The following is an 18,118-nucleotide window of genomic DNA, read 5'->3' on the forward strand; positions in this document are numbered from 1 at the left end:
GAGTCAGTTGTCTTTGTTTAATTCACTTGTTCAAAGAATTTTCACATTGCCCTGAAAATGACTACTGCATATGCAAATAACAACAAACATACCTTGACATTAACAGTCTGGTCAAAACCATCCATTTGATTCAACAATTCTAGCAAGATTCTCTGGACCTCTCTGTCAGCTGGAAGACAAATGGTATACACATGTACTGAAGTAGTAACTGCAGCATGTAAATCTAGGCCATAATACCAAACCAAGACAATATCATAACACATTCATATTCAAGTTCAATGTACCCACCTCCTGTTTGAGCATCAAATCTTTTAGTGGCTATGGCATCAATTTCATCTATAAATATGATAGCTGGGGCATTTTCTTTGGCTAGCCTAAACACATCTCGCACCATCCTTGGTCCCTCTCCAAGATACTTCTGTACAAACTCTGATCCCACCACTCGTATAAATGCAGCTGAAACATAAAGGTTTAATGGTACAAATGCTAAAAGGCTGAAAGCTAACTTCTGACACAAATGTTCAAACTGTCCTTAGTCAGATCCTCTTCATTCCCATGTTGGACTGCATGGATCATGTGGGATTGGGAATGAACCCTTTTTCCGAGGATTATTTTTTGGTGGAAGTTAAAATGGATTTCAGACTGTTGCGACAACAGCACTGGAAGGAGGGATGGTTTGGTTAACACATCAAATACTTTACATATTTAAGCTAAAATCAACACATAACAATGCTGGGCAAGTGGGAGACTCCTATTTGATGTAAGATGTAGTACCGAGATAACGGTCAACCAACCTGTTGTGTGATGTGCCACTGCCTTTGCTAACATAGTTTTGCCACAGCCTGGGGGTCCGAACATAAGTACTCCTCTAGGTGGGTCTATACCGATTTGCTTGTAGAGCTCGAAGTGGGTAAGTGGTAGCTCCACAGCTTCTCTCACCTCCTGCTTCTGGACATCCATGCCTCCAATATCACCATACTTCACATCTGGCTTCTCATCTATGGGTGCATTGAAAAAAGAATTATGGACCCATAAACATGACATGACTTCACAGTTTCTGTATACTTTGAAACACATGGAATTAAGCTGCTCATTCAAGTGAAACAAAAACTCCCATACAAAATTGCAACAAATCAAGCATGTTGAGTATCTCAAAAAGTACATCGTGATCAAAGTATTTGATATGTATACAGTCGTGCCCCCTATATCGGAATCTCAGATATCCGGAAAACACGCCTTCTGAACGAAAATTCCTTAAAACGAATTCACAACGTTGTAAAATTACTCAGTTATCCGGTAATCCGGTTTCCGTAACCATACGGTCATTTTCACAAACAAAACACCAATTTATGTACATTGTTTGTCTCGTATATCCGGATGGCTGAGCACTGTATCTTTACACATGGGATTACCGAGGGCCTCGCGTGCCATAACATGAAAGAAGTCGGCAGTCTTTGAAGCATGAGAAGATTAGTTAACCTCTGAGTAGCAGGGTGACACTGAGTTCATTTTGAGGCGTGTCAATTTGTAGGTCACTATAATTACTCTGAGAAACATTTTTTTGTCAGTCGATCAAAATGACAAGTCAACCAAACAAACGTAAACGGCATGACATTTCAGCGGGGGAAAAGAGAGAAATTTGTAGATACAAGGAGCAGTATCTCTCAGCAAACCTAGAAACCTTTAGTAGACACTTTGGCACAGAATTTGGTCACACCATTGGCAAGTCAACAATCAGTGACATTCTAAAAGATGAATCAAAATGGCTAGAAATTCCTGAAAGTCCGTCAGAGTTATCACGTGCTCGGAATGCTAACACAAGAAGATGGAAGAAGCAGTTTATCTTTGGATTTCTGATGTGCCCAGTCGTAATTTGCCCGTCAATGATGAAATGGTAATTGAAGAGGCACGTACTTTTGGCGATAGCATGGGTATCACTGAATTTGCTTATTTTCGTGACTGGTTAAGACGGTTCAAATCAAGACACTGTGTATCAAGCAGGAAATATGAAGGCAAAGCGGCAAGTGCTGATAAAGAAGCTGTGATTAAGGGCCGAGAAGATCTAAAGAAGGCGCTTGATGACTATGAGGAGCAAGACATCTTCAATGTTGACGAGATTGGATTGTTCTTCAAACTTGGACTGAATCAGACACTTGCATCTCAACCTGTCATTGGTACAAAACGCTTAAAAGAACGAGTCAGCATAGCATTGTGTGCAAATGCAGATGGTTCAGTAAAAATCAAACCCTTTGTGATTGGCAAGGCTAGGCGTCCCCGTTGTTTCAGTAGTGACTTTAATCCGGAAGTTTATGTTAGGTACAGGAACAATGCCAAAGCATGGATGACTTCAGAACTCTTTCGTGATTGGTTACTATCATTTGACAGGCAGATGAGATTGAAAGGGCGGTTTGTCTTATTATTGATGGACAATGCAGCTAGCCACACCCACAATGTGAAGTTGACACATGTCAAATTACACTTCCTGCCGCCCAACATGACTGCACACATACAACCGATGGATGCTGGCATAATCCATGCTTTCAAATCACATTACCGCAAGCTTGTTGTGAGGCATTTCATCAAGTGTACTGACACGAACCAGAAATCAGCTGTCAACATTCGCAATGCAATCCGGATGATCAAGCAAGCCTGGACAGCTGTGAGCGAAAAGACAATTGCGAACTGCTTTCGTCATGTGGATATTATCCAATCAAGTGAGGACCCACAAGAAGACATGGCCTTGTCGGAACTTCGAGATGCACTACGATCATATGCACAAGTTGAAACTGTGACTTTCAGTGCCGATGATCTTGTCAATGTTGACAGTGACGAAGTGACTGGCAAGTCTTTGAATGACACTGACATCCTCCAAGCAGTGTGTTCCGACTGCGAGGCTGATGATGATGATGACTATGTTGAGCAAGTGTCACCTCCCCCACCCATGTCTCACAAGGAAGCTTGTGTTTCCTTGATCAGCTGATTAGCTATTACGAGTGTGCAGGCGACAGTGAGAACCTTGAACTGTTACTTAAAGTAAAGCCAGTGCAGAAGGCTATGACAGACTTTTTCAAGTGAACATGAACAGGTATGAGACACTGTAATTTGTATGCACTGATATAATGCACTGTGTAATCAATAAAGATTATGTCTGATGCCTACTATGTTCGTTTATTTGTACGTTTCTTTGTACATATGACCCGTGATTCAGATATCTGAAAATTCGCTTATCCGGATGATTTCAATAAAAACACAAGCGTTCGCATATACGGGGCATGGCTGTATTCAGAACTATTTCAGAAGCAAGGGTGTTCGAATAATAAAACATGTAATGACTTTGATTCTTTGAATTTGATGGGGTCTCACCCTTTTCATACATAATCCATCATTGCACACAGGCAACAGATGCCTAGACATCTTGACCCTCTTGACCAAACAGAATATTACTGGTCTCTGATTTCATCATGGTAGTGAAGCAGCCATAAACATCTGGATATAAATGTTGAACGGATGTTCGTGACATGACAAATTGACCACTTACCAGCTTGTAACATTGTGATGCTGGAATCTGCCTCAGGGGGCAGAACATCCACCAGGGCATTGCTGTGTTTGTGCAGAGCCACACTGGCTGATGGCTTCAGTAGCTCACGGTCAATGGTGGACAGTATCCGGACATAATAGTTGGAACCTGGTAAGTAATGAACAAGAAGAAATATTATCAAGAGACAGTCAATCATTGACCATATTCAGTAGTTTTCAATTCTGTCACTTAAAAAGGAGCATGCCTACCACTGTCTATATGCAATTAGAAACATCATATCATAATTACTTAGCTTTGCTAAATATGAGTTACTTCCCTTACTCTATTGTACCATACAAATTTGTCATTCTTTTCCAAACTTTACTGAAACAACCTGATGTTGAGACCATACCTTCTGTCCATCAAGTACAAATGCTCCCTTTTCCTTTATGTTCAAAGAGCATACTAATGATATGTCCTATTCTTGTTCTGTCAGTAGTCTCTAAATAGTCCCTAAGTTGCAAGTGTGAGCTGTCATTCGAATCTAACATCAGCAGACTTACTTCCAAGCAGCAGGAGCATCTAACCCTGTGGCATTCTACTTGATGCATTACAGCAACAACAATTAACATGATTAATAAGTGATTTTCTAAATAAATTGTTAATAATTGATTCTCCAAGCTATGCCGCACAGCACCTGTGGTAGACCCGACAATGCCTGTGTTCTGGTCAACAGCCTCCAAGAACTGTCCTATGACAAGAGGAACACTCTGTATCCGTTTAACCTCTTCCTGGGCATGGAGGTACTCCTTCTTGAGGTTCTTCTGTTCATCCTTGATGTATTCCTCCTGAACCTCAAGGAACTCAAGTTGTCTCTCTAGTTTCTACAAAACAAACGGACAACACTAACTTGACCAATACAGGACGTAATGTGTATGTGAGATGGTCTCCTGTTACGCAAACAAATGACTACCTGACAAGGGTCACTCATTCGTGTGATTGCTTGATCACACACAGAGAAATTCTGCATGCCACACAAAAACGTGTCTAAAAGTGAATATAATTCAACAAAACTTGCTATAGTCATTGATAGGTGTTCAAGATATTGGGTGACATAAATGAAAACGTAAAAAGAGGACTTTAAATAGTCAAATAGTGACAAAAAGGTGCACAATTTAGGCAATATTTGGCAACATTAAACAGCGAATTTCACTTATGTGCATATTTTTCAGAAACTTACATTTGGTATTTTCTGAAAGCTCATTCACCTTAGATTCAAAGTATATATGCAGCTTTCAATGCACACCTGTTTGTTATTGACATGTATTGGTATTTCTAAGTCAGAAATACCCCCAAAAGGTGAGAAAATACTGATGCACTTGAAAATGTTCAGAGTTAACATGGTTAAACTTGTTCTTACTTTATGTGAAAACATCAAAAATTAAAACAAACAAACAAAAAACATACACTATTTTCTATGTCATTCTTCATCGTGTTTGAGTTCTTAGTATAGTGTTTTTTTCAACAAAGACCAAAACTCATTGACTAAATTCAAGCCTCTGAAAATCCTGTAAACATCTTCCTTTTGGATGTCAAGCAGGTTCAACTGATATTAAAGACAATTAAGTTTAAAGTTTAAAGCAACAGTGCCAAACAAGGTAAATCTATTTTAAATGTTTGGGTAGGAAGTTTTTATGCTAGACCATGACAGTGATAGAAATTAACACTTGCACTGAGGCCCGATTCAAGAAGAAGTTTGTCTAGGCGAAAGAGAACCATGCTACTGGTCGCCTGTGGGCAACAAGGGTATGTGTTGTTGCGTGCTGATAAAGATGGAAAGACTTCTATCTGAATCCCCTCTTGTGATAATTGATAAAAAGGCACTTCATAATCATTCAAATGTTTGCTTCACTACAGTTGGTTAATATGAAATGATTTTTTCACTGCATCACTTTTTAAATGAGCCAGTAGAAAAGAGTTTGGGCCAGTAAGTTTCTATGTCTACTGACCCAAAGGGCATGCCTGAAAATAAGGTCAATTTCTGTCAATGCAATGAGCATAAGTGTGACACTGTCTGGACCGAGCCTGAAATCAATGTGTTACAAAAAAAAATCAAAATACTTACTTTGTACTTAACATAGAGATCTTCCAAGTCAAGTGATAGAGGATCCACATGAGAGATTCCAGATGATGTCCCTGGACGAGAATCTGTGAGTTGTGAGTCTTCCTGTAAATTAATGTCAAATGTACTGTTTACTACTATTAAACAAATGATGAAACAAATTTGTTTGCAATGGTCCACAGAACAATCACCATGTTTACATACACTCAAAACTCAAGTGAAAAAATTTAAGTCTGCCAACTTGTAGATCAGGATATAAACATGAACAAAAAGCATACTGAACCAGCACTTTGACTTTTTAGTTTTTATTTTGGATGGGAGATATGTACTTTTTAATATTTGTGTCAGTAGATTTCATACACTATTAACATACGATTCAATAAACAATATTCAGCTTAAATTTTGTTTTAAAAGTAAGCAAGAAACAATTCACAATTTAACCATGTTAACAAAAAAAAATACCTATTATTCATTTAGATCAATGCAAGACTGATGTTATGAATATACCACGTTTGGGGCACTTGATGTAGAAAGTATTATCATGGCCATGACAGAATGAACCAAAGACTGATCACTGAAATAGCGAAAGCTGAACACTCATCATTTAAATTACTAAAATATCACTGACATTGTATAGAACTGTCGGTTTAGTGCTTGTGAAATATGAAGAAGTATCGATTTGAACCTATAAAATTCTCTGTAGCCTAACCATTCACCAAGCATTGATGCAGGTTCAACATCATTGTCTTTACAGAAAACCAATCAGTCGAGCAATATTTGCGATATCACCTGTGTGTGATAAAAGAAAGCACAATGTACATAATTCATAAAGAAAACTCAAGCAGACTGGAATCAAACACTAACGTGAAAAAATACCCAGACAAACGTAAAGAGTTTCCGTCTCTGAATGAGTGATACAGCAATTTTGTGCAAATCATGATAGAAGCACCATGCTTTAACACTGACACTGAATTTATTTGCCGTCTTTTTTCGGGCACATATTCATCGTCCATGACAGCCGCAACTGGTATCTCATAGTTTCGAGTTGATATTTTCGGTACAAACGAGAGAAAATGTTTATTTTTGAACGCACCTTCTCAGGAACAACGATGCCGATTTCTTCCATCTTGAAAGTGCCCGGATATGACGTCACTTCCTCACGACTCGTTGTTTACAAATGGCGACCAAGTCAGGATTTTCCGAATGAGGCACAGTGACAGTTAGTGTTAGATCACCATAAATAAATCTGTAAGGTATATGTCGACTCTTTTAAGTGATATTCCCGCAACATCGTGTTACAAGATATATATGTGAGCATATTCTATGTCAAATCAACAGAGACAATTCAATTCAATTCAAAATGGTATGAACCTTGTCCAAAGCGAGAATCAGTTAATCCACATTAATTATTTCATGTAAGTCTCCAGAAAGCTGATGTAATTTCGATTTGTATATGTTTTAGTTAGAATCATGAACATAGGAATCTTGACACGTTTTCAGCCCCTTTGATATTAAACAGTCTATTTCCCATGCAAGTTGCTGTCTTTATTTGGACTGCACGGTATTACAAGTATCTGGCGTCTCCTATTCTCGCGGTACTTACGAATATCAGCTGAAAAAATAATATAAACAGTTCTTTTCGTAAGTATGCTTGGTGTTTTTAAATGAAGAGATCCCCCCTCTATCATCTGCATCTATCAACTGCTTGATCCATCAAGTGTATTATCTCACTTGAGGTCGATGAAAAACATGGTCATCCGCCGCTGACTTTTCGAGGCGTCTCCTATTCTCGCAGTACAAAGAGAAAGTAACATTATCAGGTGTAAGGAAGGGGAATCTTATTGGGAAGTGGGGGGAAAGTTACGATTTTTCCAAGTTGGTTAAAACTCACGAATATTCGTTACACTGCAAAATTTTGATAATTCACAGACTTGGGCCACTTCCTAGTTACTGGTCAATGATGTAAACAACCGCTAAGTACTCGGCAGAAAATGTGTTTACCGCGAGAATAGGAAACCCGTGAGAATAGGAGAGGCCCTATATATCAATACATATGTATTGCAATATTTTTATTCTATAATCATACATGTTTGGTACATTCTAAAGCTATTAAATCACTTTCATCAAGTATTCAAATATTCCTTTTACGGAAATGATATTAATGTCTTAATGTCTTACTATCGATATAGAATGTCATCAAGTCGATCACCAACCCCAGTGAGTTCTGTGTCAGCATTTTCCAAATTACCACCAATCATCACAAGTGAGGCAGACCGTGACTTCCTCCATGAACTCAGCTCATACATTGACCGAGAGATGGGCAAAATACAAGCTGACAATGAAGAACAACGATACATTGTGTACAAAGGAGTCTTTAACAAGGTAGGAGTAATGATATTTCTAGAATATTGATAAAAACCCAAATCAGTCACTCACAGTCTTCTTCTGAAGCCTTAAATTCCATAATGTTAGTTACATGAATTAAACATGGTAAATGTTTGTACGTCTAACTATTACAAAACAACTGTTATATTGTTTTGTAGGTTATTGAGCATGTGGTAGCTTACAAGCCTCTACTGACTGATATCAAAAAGGAGTATGAAGACACAATTGGTGCCATACGGAAGGGTCAGAGGGAAGCAGTGTTTCTTCAGGAGAAGCTCAAGGCAATGGCCTCAGAGCCTTCCACTATTCGCAATTATAAGAAACGAGCTGATGAACTGGAAGAAAGGTATTCACAATATGCATCATATGTGCCCACTTTGTTTTCCATTACAGATGACTGGCCAGCAGATGTTGTACTACTTAAAAAATTGTACATGTGGAAAGTAAATCTTAGTAAGATGATTCAGTTTTAGTACATATAATTGTTTCAGAATTTCCATTGTACAAAAGGACAATGCCCGCTTGGAAACTGAACTGGCTCAGCTAAAAGCTGCATGTATGGAGAGAGAGAAAAAAGAAGAGAAGAAGGAGATTCCAAAACCACATCTCAAGAAAGACAGACGACAGATTCCAGGTATGTTTAGGAGATAAAGGCATTCTGTTTTCATTTTTGCGGTCTTAAATCAACAGATAAAGGACCGCAAAAATGAAAACAGAATGCCTTTATCTCCATTCTAGCAGACTGACACACGTTTGAAATCCGGACACTTTTGCGCGCAAGAGCACAGAGTTGTGATGGGGCGTTTTTCAGGAATCGATATGGAATCATCCAACTCATGGACAGGATGTGCAATGATTTAGACAAAACATTTGCAAGTACAAGAACTTTAGTTTGGATGCTCAAACAACTTGTTTGTGTCTGTTATATATGGATACAATGCTGTCAGTTACATAGTGTAGAACCTCTAAACAATTTTATACAATTATATGCAAACGAAAAAGAGTCTAGAGTACATTACTATAGATTCGCCCATGACCTACAAGTAGGACGACTGTAAAGTGTTGTTGCTTCAAACTTTCAAACTTACTCACGGAAGTAATTATTAATCATTACGCTACTGTTGCCAATTTGGAATAGACCAGACATGCCAGTTTTAATATTGGACACGTTTATAGTAGATGTGGATGGTGCAACAACTGATGATACAGCGGGGACCAAAGGCATCAGGTTAGGGATAGGCCGAGTGTTTTCATTGCCGGTGTGAAGGATGGCTGAGTAATGGCGTTTTGGTGCTGCCGATGAATCGGTGTTGTTGGATGATAAACTTTGATGGTTTTGTGATCTGTTATTTTGACAATTTGTCAAGCCTCAACACCTGCATGTGATTAGAGTGTTACAGTGGTGGACCGAACACAATGGTTTGTGTACTGCTTACAAGAATCACATTTAACAGAGATTTGTTTATAATAATAAATTTCATTTTCATTTTAATTCATACTGTTTTGTGCTTTGTTTTGGAGTGGCAACCGTATGCAGTACAGTCTTGTACGACTGTTTTGTAGAGCGGTGTCAGGTATTACCGAACAAGCGGCCGTCACTCAACAAAATTCCATCCCTGCATATATAGATATTGTGAGGTTCGTTTTGTGTATTTATTTGTGTTACGAGTGATGAAACACCGGGGGAATTACTAACTTAGGCGTGATGTGATGTTAGCAGTTATGTAATACCCGGCACTGCTCTATGTGGAATCTAGCGTTAATTCAGTGACACTCAATGTGTACCGAAATGTTGTTGAAGAATTTCATTTGTACCACTTGATTCCAGTAGGTCGTCATCGAACCATTCCGGTTTTAGATCAAATTTGTCTTCTCCGAATATCTCGTAGAAGGTACCAAGGTGAAAATCACCTATGTCTAATTCAAACGACATGTTTGTTTACGAACTACGTCGTATGTATTCATACGCAGGTGAATCGGTCGACGTGTAATTAGCGGTCCTTTGATTTAGGTTTAAGGACGGTCACGTGCAGCAGTCGACCAATCAGAATCGAGTACCTCAAAATGTCGTGCTAGAATTTACAATAATCCAGTGTTCCCTGTGGTTTTGAAAATTGCCGGTGGCTTATGCCGACAGGGTCTGAAAATTCCACCTGCACTAGTTTTTATCCGGAGAGAAAGTAATCAGTATTCTAAAGGAAATACTGTCAATAAATGTGTTGCAGGGTGTGCTGTGTGTTGCTTGTTGTTTGAGTATATGTTCATTAGACCTACATTAAATACAGTTATCGATTCAATGCCATGCAGAGACAATCAGAAAATGATTTTAAGCGGTCCAACTACATTCAGTAAATGTGTTCAGAATGTCATTAAATAAATTGAATAAACTGATGAATAAAATCAACAACAGCATTCATAAAAGTTGTCAAACGTACACATAAATTATTCTGTACATCCTCTTGTCCGATCGTGTAATGTAAGTCAAGTCACTGACAAGTGACATCTCGGCTTTCGCCACCTCAGTCTTTATGCTCAGACATGATGTTTAATGAAGAAAATGTGCATGAAGTATATTTGTCACAGGTCATAACGCAGCATGATACATCTAATAGGTTCCATAATTATCCCCTTGGCATGTAATGCGGGAGGATATAGTCGACACCTCGTCCATCCGTCCGTAATCGTTTTGTTTCTGGAGCATAACTCAAAAAACACGTTTTAGACCAAGTCTGATAGATATAATAATCTGAACCTATGGTTTTGCCTTCTGCTATTTCCAGATTTTGGCATCTTTATTTTTTTTGTTTTTCCATGGAACATTTTGGTGTTAGTCTAATGGTGGGGTGGGCTTCGCTTCCGGAGCAGAACTAAAAAAAAGTTCAATATTTTTCTGCAAAACTTGGTAGATATATTAGTCAGAACCTAAAGTGGTGCCTTTTGCTATGTACAGGTTTTTGTGATTTCTTTTTTTCTCGGTTTCCATGGCACTTCGGAATTAGTCTCAAAAGTGAGAGGTGTGTTCCGTTTCCGGAGCAGAACTCAAAAACGTCTGAATATCTGTCTGTGTAACTATCAGATATGTGTGGCAGACCCCAAAGTGGTGCCTTTTGGTATTTACAGGTTTTTGTGATTTATCATTTTCTTGGGTTCCATGGAAACGGTTCTGACTTAGTCTCAAAATGGAGGGATGGGCTTCAGTTTCCGGAGCACAACTCAAAAACCGTTCAATATTTTTCTGCAAAACTTTGTAGATATATCAATCGGAACCTAAAGTGGTGCCTTTTTCTACTTACAGGTTTTTGTGATTTATTATTTTCTCGGTTTCCCTGGAAACGTTTCGGACTTAGTCTCAAAAGTGAGAGGTGTGTTTGGTTTCTGGAGCAGAACTCAAAAACTTCTAAACATCTTTCTGCAAAACTTGGCAGATATGTAGGGGAGACCCTCAAGTGGTGCCTATTGCTATTTACAGATTTTTGTGATTTATCATTTTCCCAGTTTCCATGGAAACGTTTCTGACTTAGTCTCAAAATGGAGGGATGGGTGGGACAACTCGAAAACTATTCTTACAGCAAGCCTTGGCAGATATTTGAGGCAGCCCACAAAGTGGTGCCTTTTGCTATTTACAATGTTTTGGCATTTTTAATTTTCCCAGTTTCCATGGAAACAATTCTGACTTACTCTCAAAATGGAGGGATAGGCTTCATTTCCAGAGCACAGTTTCAACAGATCTTGGCAGATATATGAAACAGATCTTGAAGTGGTGCCTTTTGCTGTTTACAGATATATATCATTTATATTTTTCATGACTTCCATGGAAACAATTCAAACTTAATCTAAGAAAACATCAAGTAACTGTCAGATGATTTGTCCTTTCAAATATGTGGGGGCCGAGGGGATATGTCATCTTCTAGTGATTTCCTGCTTCGTGAATTTAAAATTCCATTATTTTACCCAAAACTTTCGTCTAAATCTAAAAGTTTTTGTTTATGAACATAGTATCCGTTACTGTAATATGATTGGCTGCCTTGACCTCATTTTGGCCAGGCACAATCCCTATAGCAGACTGTGTGGAAAACATGTCATTAGAAACCAATTTTTATCCAATAAAATTGCTTCTTACAACTGTGAAAATACTCTTGGCAAGGGTACAGTGATACAGTTGATAATCACAGCTTTCAAATGATACCCGTGGTCAAGCTAATCGCCTCGCATGTTATTCATACAAAGCTTATAAAACGGAGGTATTTTCCACATTTGTGTCATGTTAGCGAGTGGAAAGCTACTGATAATGGAAAATGGGCGACTACATATACTATTTAAGATATCTTTCTATGATAATTTTCTGACTGGGTAAATATAAAGCAAAGGCATGGGGCTGTTATGACATGTCCCAATTGGAAAATACCATCACCATATTTTTCTGTACCCTCAACCACTTGATTAGATGTTTGACTTTTATTTTGCATCTTATTTGTTCCCGAAAAGAACCCTGTCAGTGTATGCTGTTCCTTTTTACTACTGGAAGCCATTTTTTTCACTAAGCGCGCAATGATTACAATGTGCTACAGCTATAAATAGATAACGGGGCGTGGCAGTGTGCGACTGTCTGTATCAGTCAATCACATGGCATGGCTTGATCTGCATAATCGCAGTGTGCTAAAGTCTACATCTAGATGTGCCAAGACGTTGTTCTTAACTGCAGTTATATTAAATTTACCAGTAAAAGGCAACTCCTTTCCAACACTCTTATTAGCAGTAATATTTATGACAGGCATGTGCAAAAGCAGCATTTTTCCTTATCCTGACACATGCTTAGTTGCTTGTCTCCTTCTGTTCAAAAGATTGTGGAACACTTGAAATCCCTTGAAGTTTCCTTTCTTCAAAAGAGGATGTAAAATCACGCTCACCCATGGGTACCCTCCCTTTCTCTATGTTATAGTGCCAATATTGGTCACATGACCAGCCATATTTGCAGCTCTCTCTGAGAAATGGTTGGCCAAACATAAGAATTGGCAGGGAAATCCAAGTGCCATGAAAGGGAGGTTGGAAGGGTTCACCTTATGAGTCAGGATAAGCATAAAGTATCAATTTTATTCAGAAAATTACATATTTTTCCTTATCCTGACTTGCTTACAGTATCCAGTGGATATTGTGGTAGGTCATGCCACTTCTTGGATACATTCTTCTTGCAAAAGTCAGGATAAGTATAAAACATCAATTTTATTCAGAAAATTACATTTTGGAAATCTCATCAACACGGTGTTGCAAAACTTTCTAGACCCAGTTGAGACTATTGTCAGCCGTTTACTATTTCATGCCAGAAAAGGTTTCCTATTTACAGCATTGAAAACAAAAAAACTCCATTATCAGTCTCAGTAAAATTCACCTTACTTTATGGGAAGTTAGAGTAGTAGTCATGAGTTTTACTTCATCAGTTTGTGAAGTCATTTCTTTGATTAATCCACCAAAAATATTGCTTTACGAGACCATACTGAGAACCTCACTAATATTAACCCCTCCAGGTCTATCCTTGGATGAGTCAACTGATCTGAAGGTGCTGTACCGTAAGCTGGAGAAGCTTGAGCGACAAATGAAGGAGCTAAACATCTGTTACAAGACGAGGTATGTCAGCAAGACCCACAAACAGGAGTTGAAGGAGGGTCTGGACAACAAAGTTGCACATAGAGACCACCTGCTTTGGCAGAGTCAGGTGTACCGTGAGAAGAGGATGAGACTGAAGATTGCACTGGAAGCTGCTGAGGCATACAATCGAGTCAAACCTCCACACCAGACAGTTGGAGATGCAGTCATGTTGGCATTTGCACAGTTCCAAAATTCTAGAGCGAAAGGTATGGAATACAAATGCTAATGGACTGTCTACTTACTGAAACATGTATTATTCTCAGCTATGAAACACCTTGAATCACTAAAGTGTATCAGAAGACTATTACGAGTACAACTGTAAACAGTAATATTTCATTGTTAACCTGAGCATCCTATTTCACTATTCAAGTAAGCATACCTAATAATGTCACTTTATTACAAAACACACTGAGGTAGAGTGAACTTTATATCCTAGACACCAAACCAATGCAATTGGAATTCATTTTCAAAATCGAACAAACTCTTTATATATGCAGATATGAAGGTCTTCAAATTCATATTTATTTTAAATTTTCTTATAAAATTTTACCCTAGCAGAATTCATGAATGGTCAGAAGAAATTTAAGAAAACTAATAGTTTAGAATGACCATAGGGAATTAACTTCCTGAGTGAGTGAATGGTGTTGATCCTGAGCCTTTTGTGAAAGACTAACTGCCTGAAGTGCTGACCCCATGGATAAACTTCACCGAAGGTACAAAGTTGTACAGATGATGTAATCAATTGATTTACACCATGGGCAATGATGTAAAGTTTTATCCTGAACTATTATAATTAAAGCATGAGGACAGTAGTCTGAGTGCTTTGATGTTATAATAGTTCAATGCAAATTAAGAATCCTTTCACAGGGCAGTTCCTTTTACATGTCTGTCGCCCTGTGGTAAGACGAACATTACCATACAAAAGAGATGATAAACAGTTTAATGACGGTTTACGTTTTGGTTAAATATCTTATCTAAATTATTTTAATTAATCTGTGATTAATGTAAACCATATAGGGAAATATGAACGTTGCATTTTTAATACTAATGTAAGTTTAAATCAGTACATACAGATGAAGCTGACTAGTTATGTGACATTCCACGATTGCATAGTGGGAATAAAAACATTGCAAATGTCCCTGGAAAATTGTGAGTCTAACTATGAGACATTGGAAAACATAAACGTAATGTTTCTACCAGTGATGTTAGCTGAGTGACGCAACTCCAAACCAAGAATTGGGATGCAACGGAGTTGTTTGCTTTAGCAGGCTGTGATGGCACCTGACATGCACCGTGACGTCGGCTCATTGTTACGTAATGCAAAAGTGTTCGATTACGAGGGGGCAGACCAGAATGGTGCAGTGATGCCAAAGCATTGTGATGAAATGCCAAAAAAGCATATTATCATCAGATAAAGTACTGTTGGCACCTTTGATCTTTCATTGTAAACCAAAAGTCAATGTGTTCTGCAATCTGATTGATTGAAAAACATGATCAAATGGTATTAGATTCCCAGAAACTGCTAGACTATTCATTGCGTATTGGCACGTAGAAACCTCGCAAACAATTGTTTTGTTGTGTCATCAACAGTGGTGATGTCATTCAAATCATATTGTGACGTAAAGTCAGAATGACGTCACAAATGAGCAACTCCATAGCTACCATGGGAACCAGCTGAAATGGCCTGCGGATGACATTTTACTGCTGTACCTGTACTCGATGTTAACAAGTGCAGACAGTAAAGCCCTTTGGTTTACTTTTGTGTTTTCAATGTTCATAAACATCATATGTTGGCCAATTTCCGGGTGTTATTGAGTATTTGAAGCACGGGAATATTTCATTTGAAATGCATTCCCATGCTTCAAATACTCAATAACACCCAGAAATTGGCCAACACATGATGTTTATCTCCTAACTGAAGCATCTTTGAAACTTTGATATTCTTGTCCCAGAACCTGTATCCACAGAGGGAGGGGATGGTCTGAATCGGGAAGTGACTCCGTCCAATGTAACAGTTACCACAACAACGTTTGAGGAAGATGACCCCAACAAGGAAAAAGAGGCTGAGATTATGCTTGAGTATATTGAGAAGTTCAATGAATTGTTTGAGGATGGCAAGTTTGAGGAGGCAGCTGTTCATGCTGCCAATAGCCCAAAGGGTATTCTGAGGACGAGGGCCACTCTGGTCAAGTTCAGGGGTAACTTTATGTCTTTAGAGATAATGCAGCTTCAGCTTTCAGTTTCTCTTATATTGTAATGAAAGTAGTTTCATGACTGATATGAAGTGACAGATACATAAACTTTAATGATTCTTACTGAAAAAGAACTGTAGGTAGGGGATTATTCAGAATTTATGGCTTGAGGGTGGGGTGAGGAGGGGTGAGCTGATGGTAATTTTTGGAGAAGCATGTACAGTGTGGAAAAATGTACATTGTAATAAAAAAAAGGTAATGGACCAAGGAACATGTTTGGATCAAACACTGCTTATTTAAAGTTACAAATCATAAAACTGGGAAATACTTTGTCAGGCCCCACTTTTGCAATACATACTTCATTTTGGTGAGACTTACTATTTATCATGGAAGTCATTGTTTTTGATGCACACCTACTTTTAAAAATCTTGGATGAACCTCTGATGTGGTATATATTTATTCAGAGGTAAAGGGCAAGTTTCCTGGGAGGACTCCTTTGCTGAGTTTCTGCAATGCCCTGATGTCATCAGTGAAGGAGGCTGGGTCACGGCCAAACGAGGCACTGTCCTTGGACTGTGTACTGTGTGTCCTGAGTGAGAATAAGCTGGATCTGCTCTACCACTGGCTGGCTCAGGACAGGTATAGAATCATGCCTTTCATGTTGGACATTTCGTTGGTAGGATTTCAGACAGTTAAGTAAAAGTGACTACTAGTGTACCAGCGATTGAAGATGACAGAGTCCTCTGTGCAGAGTTGTATTAGATGCAAGGATTGTCTGGTTTTGGACACAACTGTAAGATTGACCTGATAATCATTCAGGGTATGTCTCAGTCATTCTCATGCTTATTGGAAAGAAACCTCTGTGACAAGTAACATTTTTGCTTTGGCCACTTTTGCGCTATACACAGCAATGTATGGTAGCTGTAAATTTGAAAACATTATCCACAAAATTTGTCATTTACAGACTCACCCTGTGTTTGGATGTCGGTCACCACATTGCCAACCACTGCTCGTGTACAATTCCTTGTAAATGTGGCTGCCAGGCTTTGGCCCAGAGTGTCTTCATGCGTCTTCAGGCACACCAAGACAGTGTTTTGTGTCTACTGAAACAGGGCAGAGTGCATGCGGGGATCCAGTTTGCACGCAACAAGGGTGTCCTGTCCACAGAAAACCTGACAGCTATGTTGGCATCCTGTCCTTCCCTCCAGCTTGTCCATGCCCTGGTGGAGCAAGTGCCCTTTACCCAAGAGTCTGGTCCTCTGCTGCCCCTTGGTGTTGTGCTTCGGACACTGGTCAACAAGGGTCAGACAGATGTGATGGCCCGGTGTCTTCAAGACCTCAAACAGGGAACGCTGCAGGGTAAGTTTATGAGTGGTTATGTTTGTCCCTACACGTGTTTAAAGCCTACAGATAAACAGTGTACCATTTTTACTTCTCCAAATGTTGACTTTGTTCTTATACTTTTCTATCTCTGATAGAATAGTAAAGATTGTAGTAACAATGAGACCCTTTCATCCAGATTAAGTATTTCTGAGAATGTCACTTTTGGGCCAGTGGTATAGGCTAGTTTCAAGCTGGAAAAATGCAGGTTTCTTTCTGTTGTTGTAATATACTAATTGTTTGAGTTCCCACGACAATGACATTGTTATCAGTCTGTCAGCAGGGTAAAATCCAAAGCATTCTTTGAAGTTTTATATTATGTACCCTTGCTTCTCAACAGTTGGTGATGAGACAAATTCACTCTTCAATGCTGTGTTTCTCGATTCCGAGACCTCCACTGACAGCTGGATAGACATCTGTAGCCATCTGAAAAACAATGACTTTGAAGACACAGCACTAAAACTTGTTGCTACAGTAACAGTTGTTGAGGCATTACAGAATGCATTAGAGACATATGCTGAGAAGGAACAGGGCTACATGCAGTAACCATATCAGCAGAGAGTGGTACACTGTGTGTTCAATGTGATACTTACTGTGACTGTGATATCCCAACAACATGATATACAGCATTATTATATATTCCTGAGAACCAGGTCTCTGTTTCACATATTGACTACAGTGCTACAGCTGTAGTAAATTCCACAACACAGACCCTCCAGATTGTTGTGTCATACCAGCATGACACCCAACCCTGCTGTCATGCTATAATCACCATTTGGAACTTATCCAGGTTAGCTTGTGTGCAAATATCCAGATTTTATGAGTGACATTGTATTTTTGTATCTATGAATAAAGACACTACTTCTCAGTGTGTTCGTT

The 18,118-nt window shown here is 38.8% G+C and overlaps 2 protein-coding genes across 4 annotated transcripts in view; one reads left to right on the forward strand and one right to left on the reverse strand.

Annotated features, from left to right (window-relative positions):
• The window catches only part of LOC137293480 (26S proteasome regulatory subunit 6B), an 8,093-nt gene extending 1,301 nt beyond the window's left edge, over positions 1-6,792 (reverse strand). Inside the window, exons 1-7 of the mRNA XM_067824045.1 lie at positions 6,733-6,792; positions 5,643-5,744; positions 4,215-4,401; positions 3,539-3,685; positions 795-998; positions 289-456; positions 93-169 (exon numbers count right to left, since the gene is read on the reverse strand). Coding sequence (XP_067680146.1) covers positions 93-169; positions 289-456; positions 795-998; positions 3,539-3,685; positions 4,215-4,401; positions 5,643-5,744; positions 6,733-6,765 — 918 coding nt within the window. The 5' untranslated portion in view covers positions 6,766-6,792. The remainder of the gene's footprint in view (positions 1-92; positions 170-288; positions 457-794; positions 999-3,538; positions 3,686-4,214; positions 4,402-5,642; positions 5,745-6,732) is intronic.
• LOC137293472 (clathrin heavy chain linker domain-containing protein 1-like) lies at positions 6,788-18,107 on the forward strand. 3 transcript variants are annotated; one of them, XM_067824030.1, is made up of 9 exons: positions 6,788-6,949; positions 7,829-8,021; positions 8,183-8,370; positions 8,516-8,658; positions 13,547-13,873; positions 15,620-15,865; positions 16,324-16,498; positions 16,824-17,218; positions 17,580-18,107. In XM_067824030.1, the coding sequence occupies exons 1-9, from the start codon at positions 6,897-6,899 to the stop codon at positions 17,783-17,785; spliced, it is 1,926 nt and encodes a 641-aa protein (XP_067680131.1). In that variant the 5' UTR covers positions 6,788-6,896; the 3' UTR covers positions 17,786-18,107. The 3 variants fall into 3 exon arrangements, with proteins under 3 accessions (XP_067680131.1, XP_067680132.1, XP_067680133.1); XM_067824031.1 differs by having other exon boundaries at positions 6,790-6,892; XM_067824032.1 differs by having other exon boundaries at positions 6,791-6,858.
• The last annotated feature ends 11 nt before the right edge of the window (positions 18,108-18,118 follow it).

Source organism: Haliotis asinina, chromosome 8, assembly GCF_037392515.1.
Source record: "Haliotis asinina isolate JCU_RB_2024 chromosome 8, JCU_Hal_asi_v2, whole genome shotgun sequence".
Classification (NCBI taxonomy): domain Eukaryota; kingdom Metazoa; phylum Mollusca; class Gastropoda; order Lepetellida; family Haliotidae; genus Haliotis; species Haliotis asinina.

What these genes read in the sequence shown, in the direction of transcription:
- LOC137293472 (XM_067824030.1), top strand. Translation starts at nt 6,897, where the DNA reads ATGTCGACTCTTTTAAGTGATATTCCCGCAACATCGTGTTACAAGATA. An exon ending in ACAAAGGAGTCTTTAACAAG is followed by an intron (nt 8,022 to 8,182) that starts GTAGGAGTAATG and finishes ATTGTTTTGTAG; the next exon opens with GTTATTGAGCATGTGGTAGC. An exon ending in CAAACAGGGAACGCTGCAGG is followed by an intron (nt 17,219 to 17,579) that starts GTAAGTTTATGA and finishes GCTTCTCAACAG; the next exon opens with TTGGTGATGAGACAAATTCA.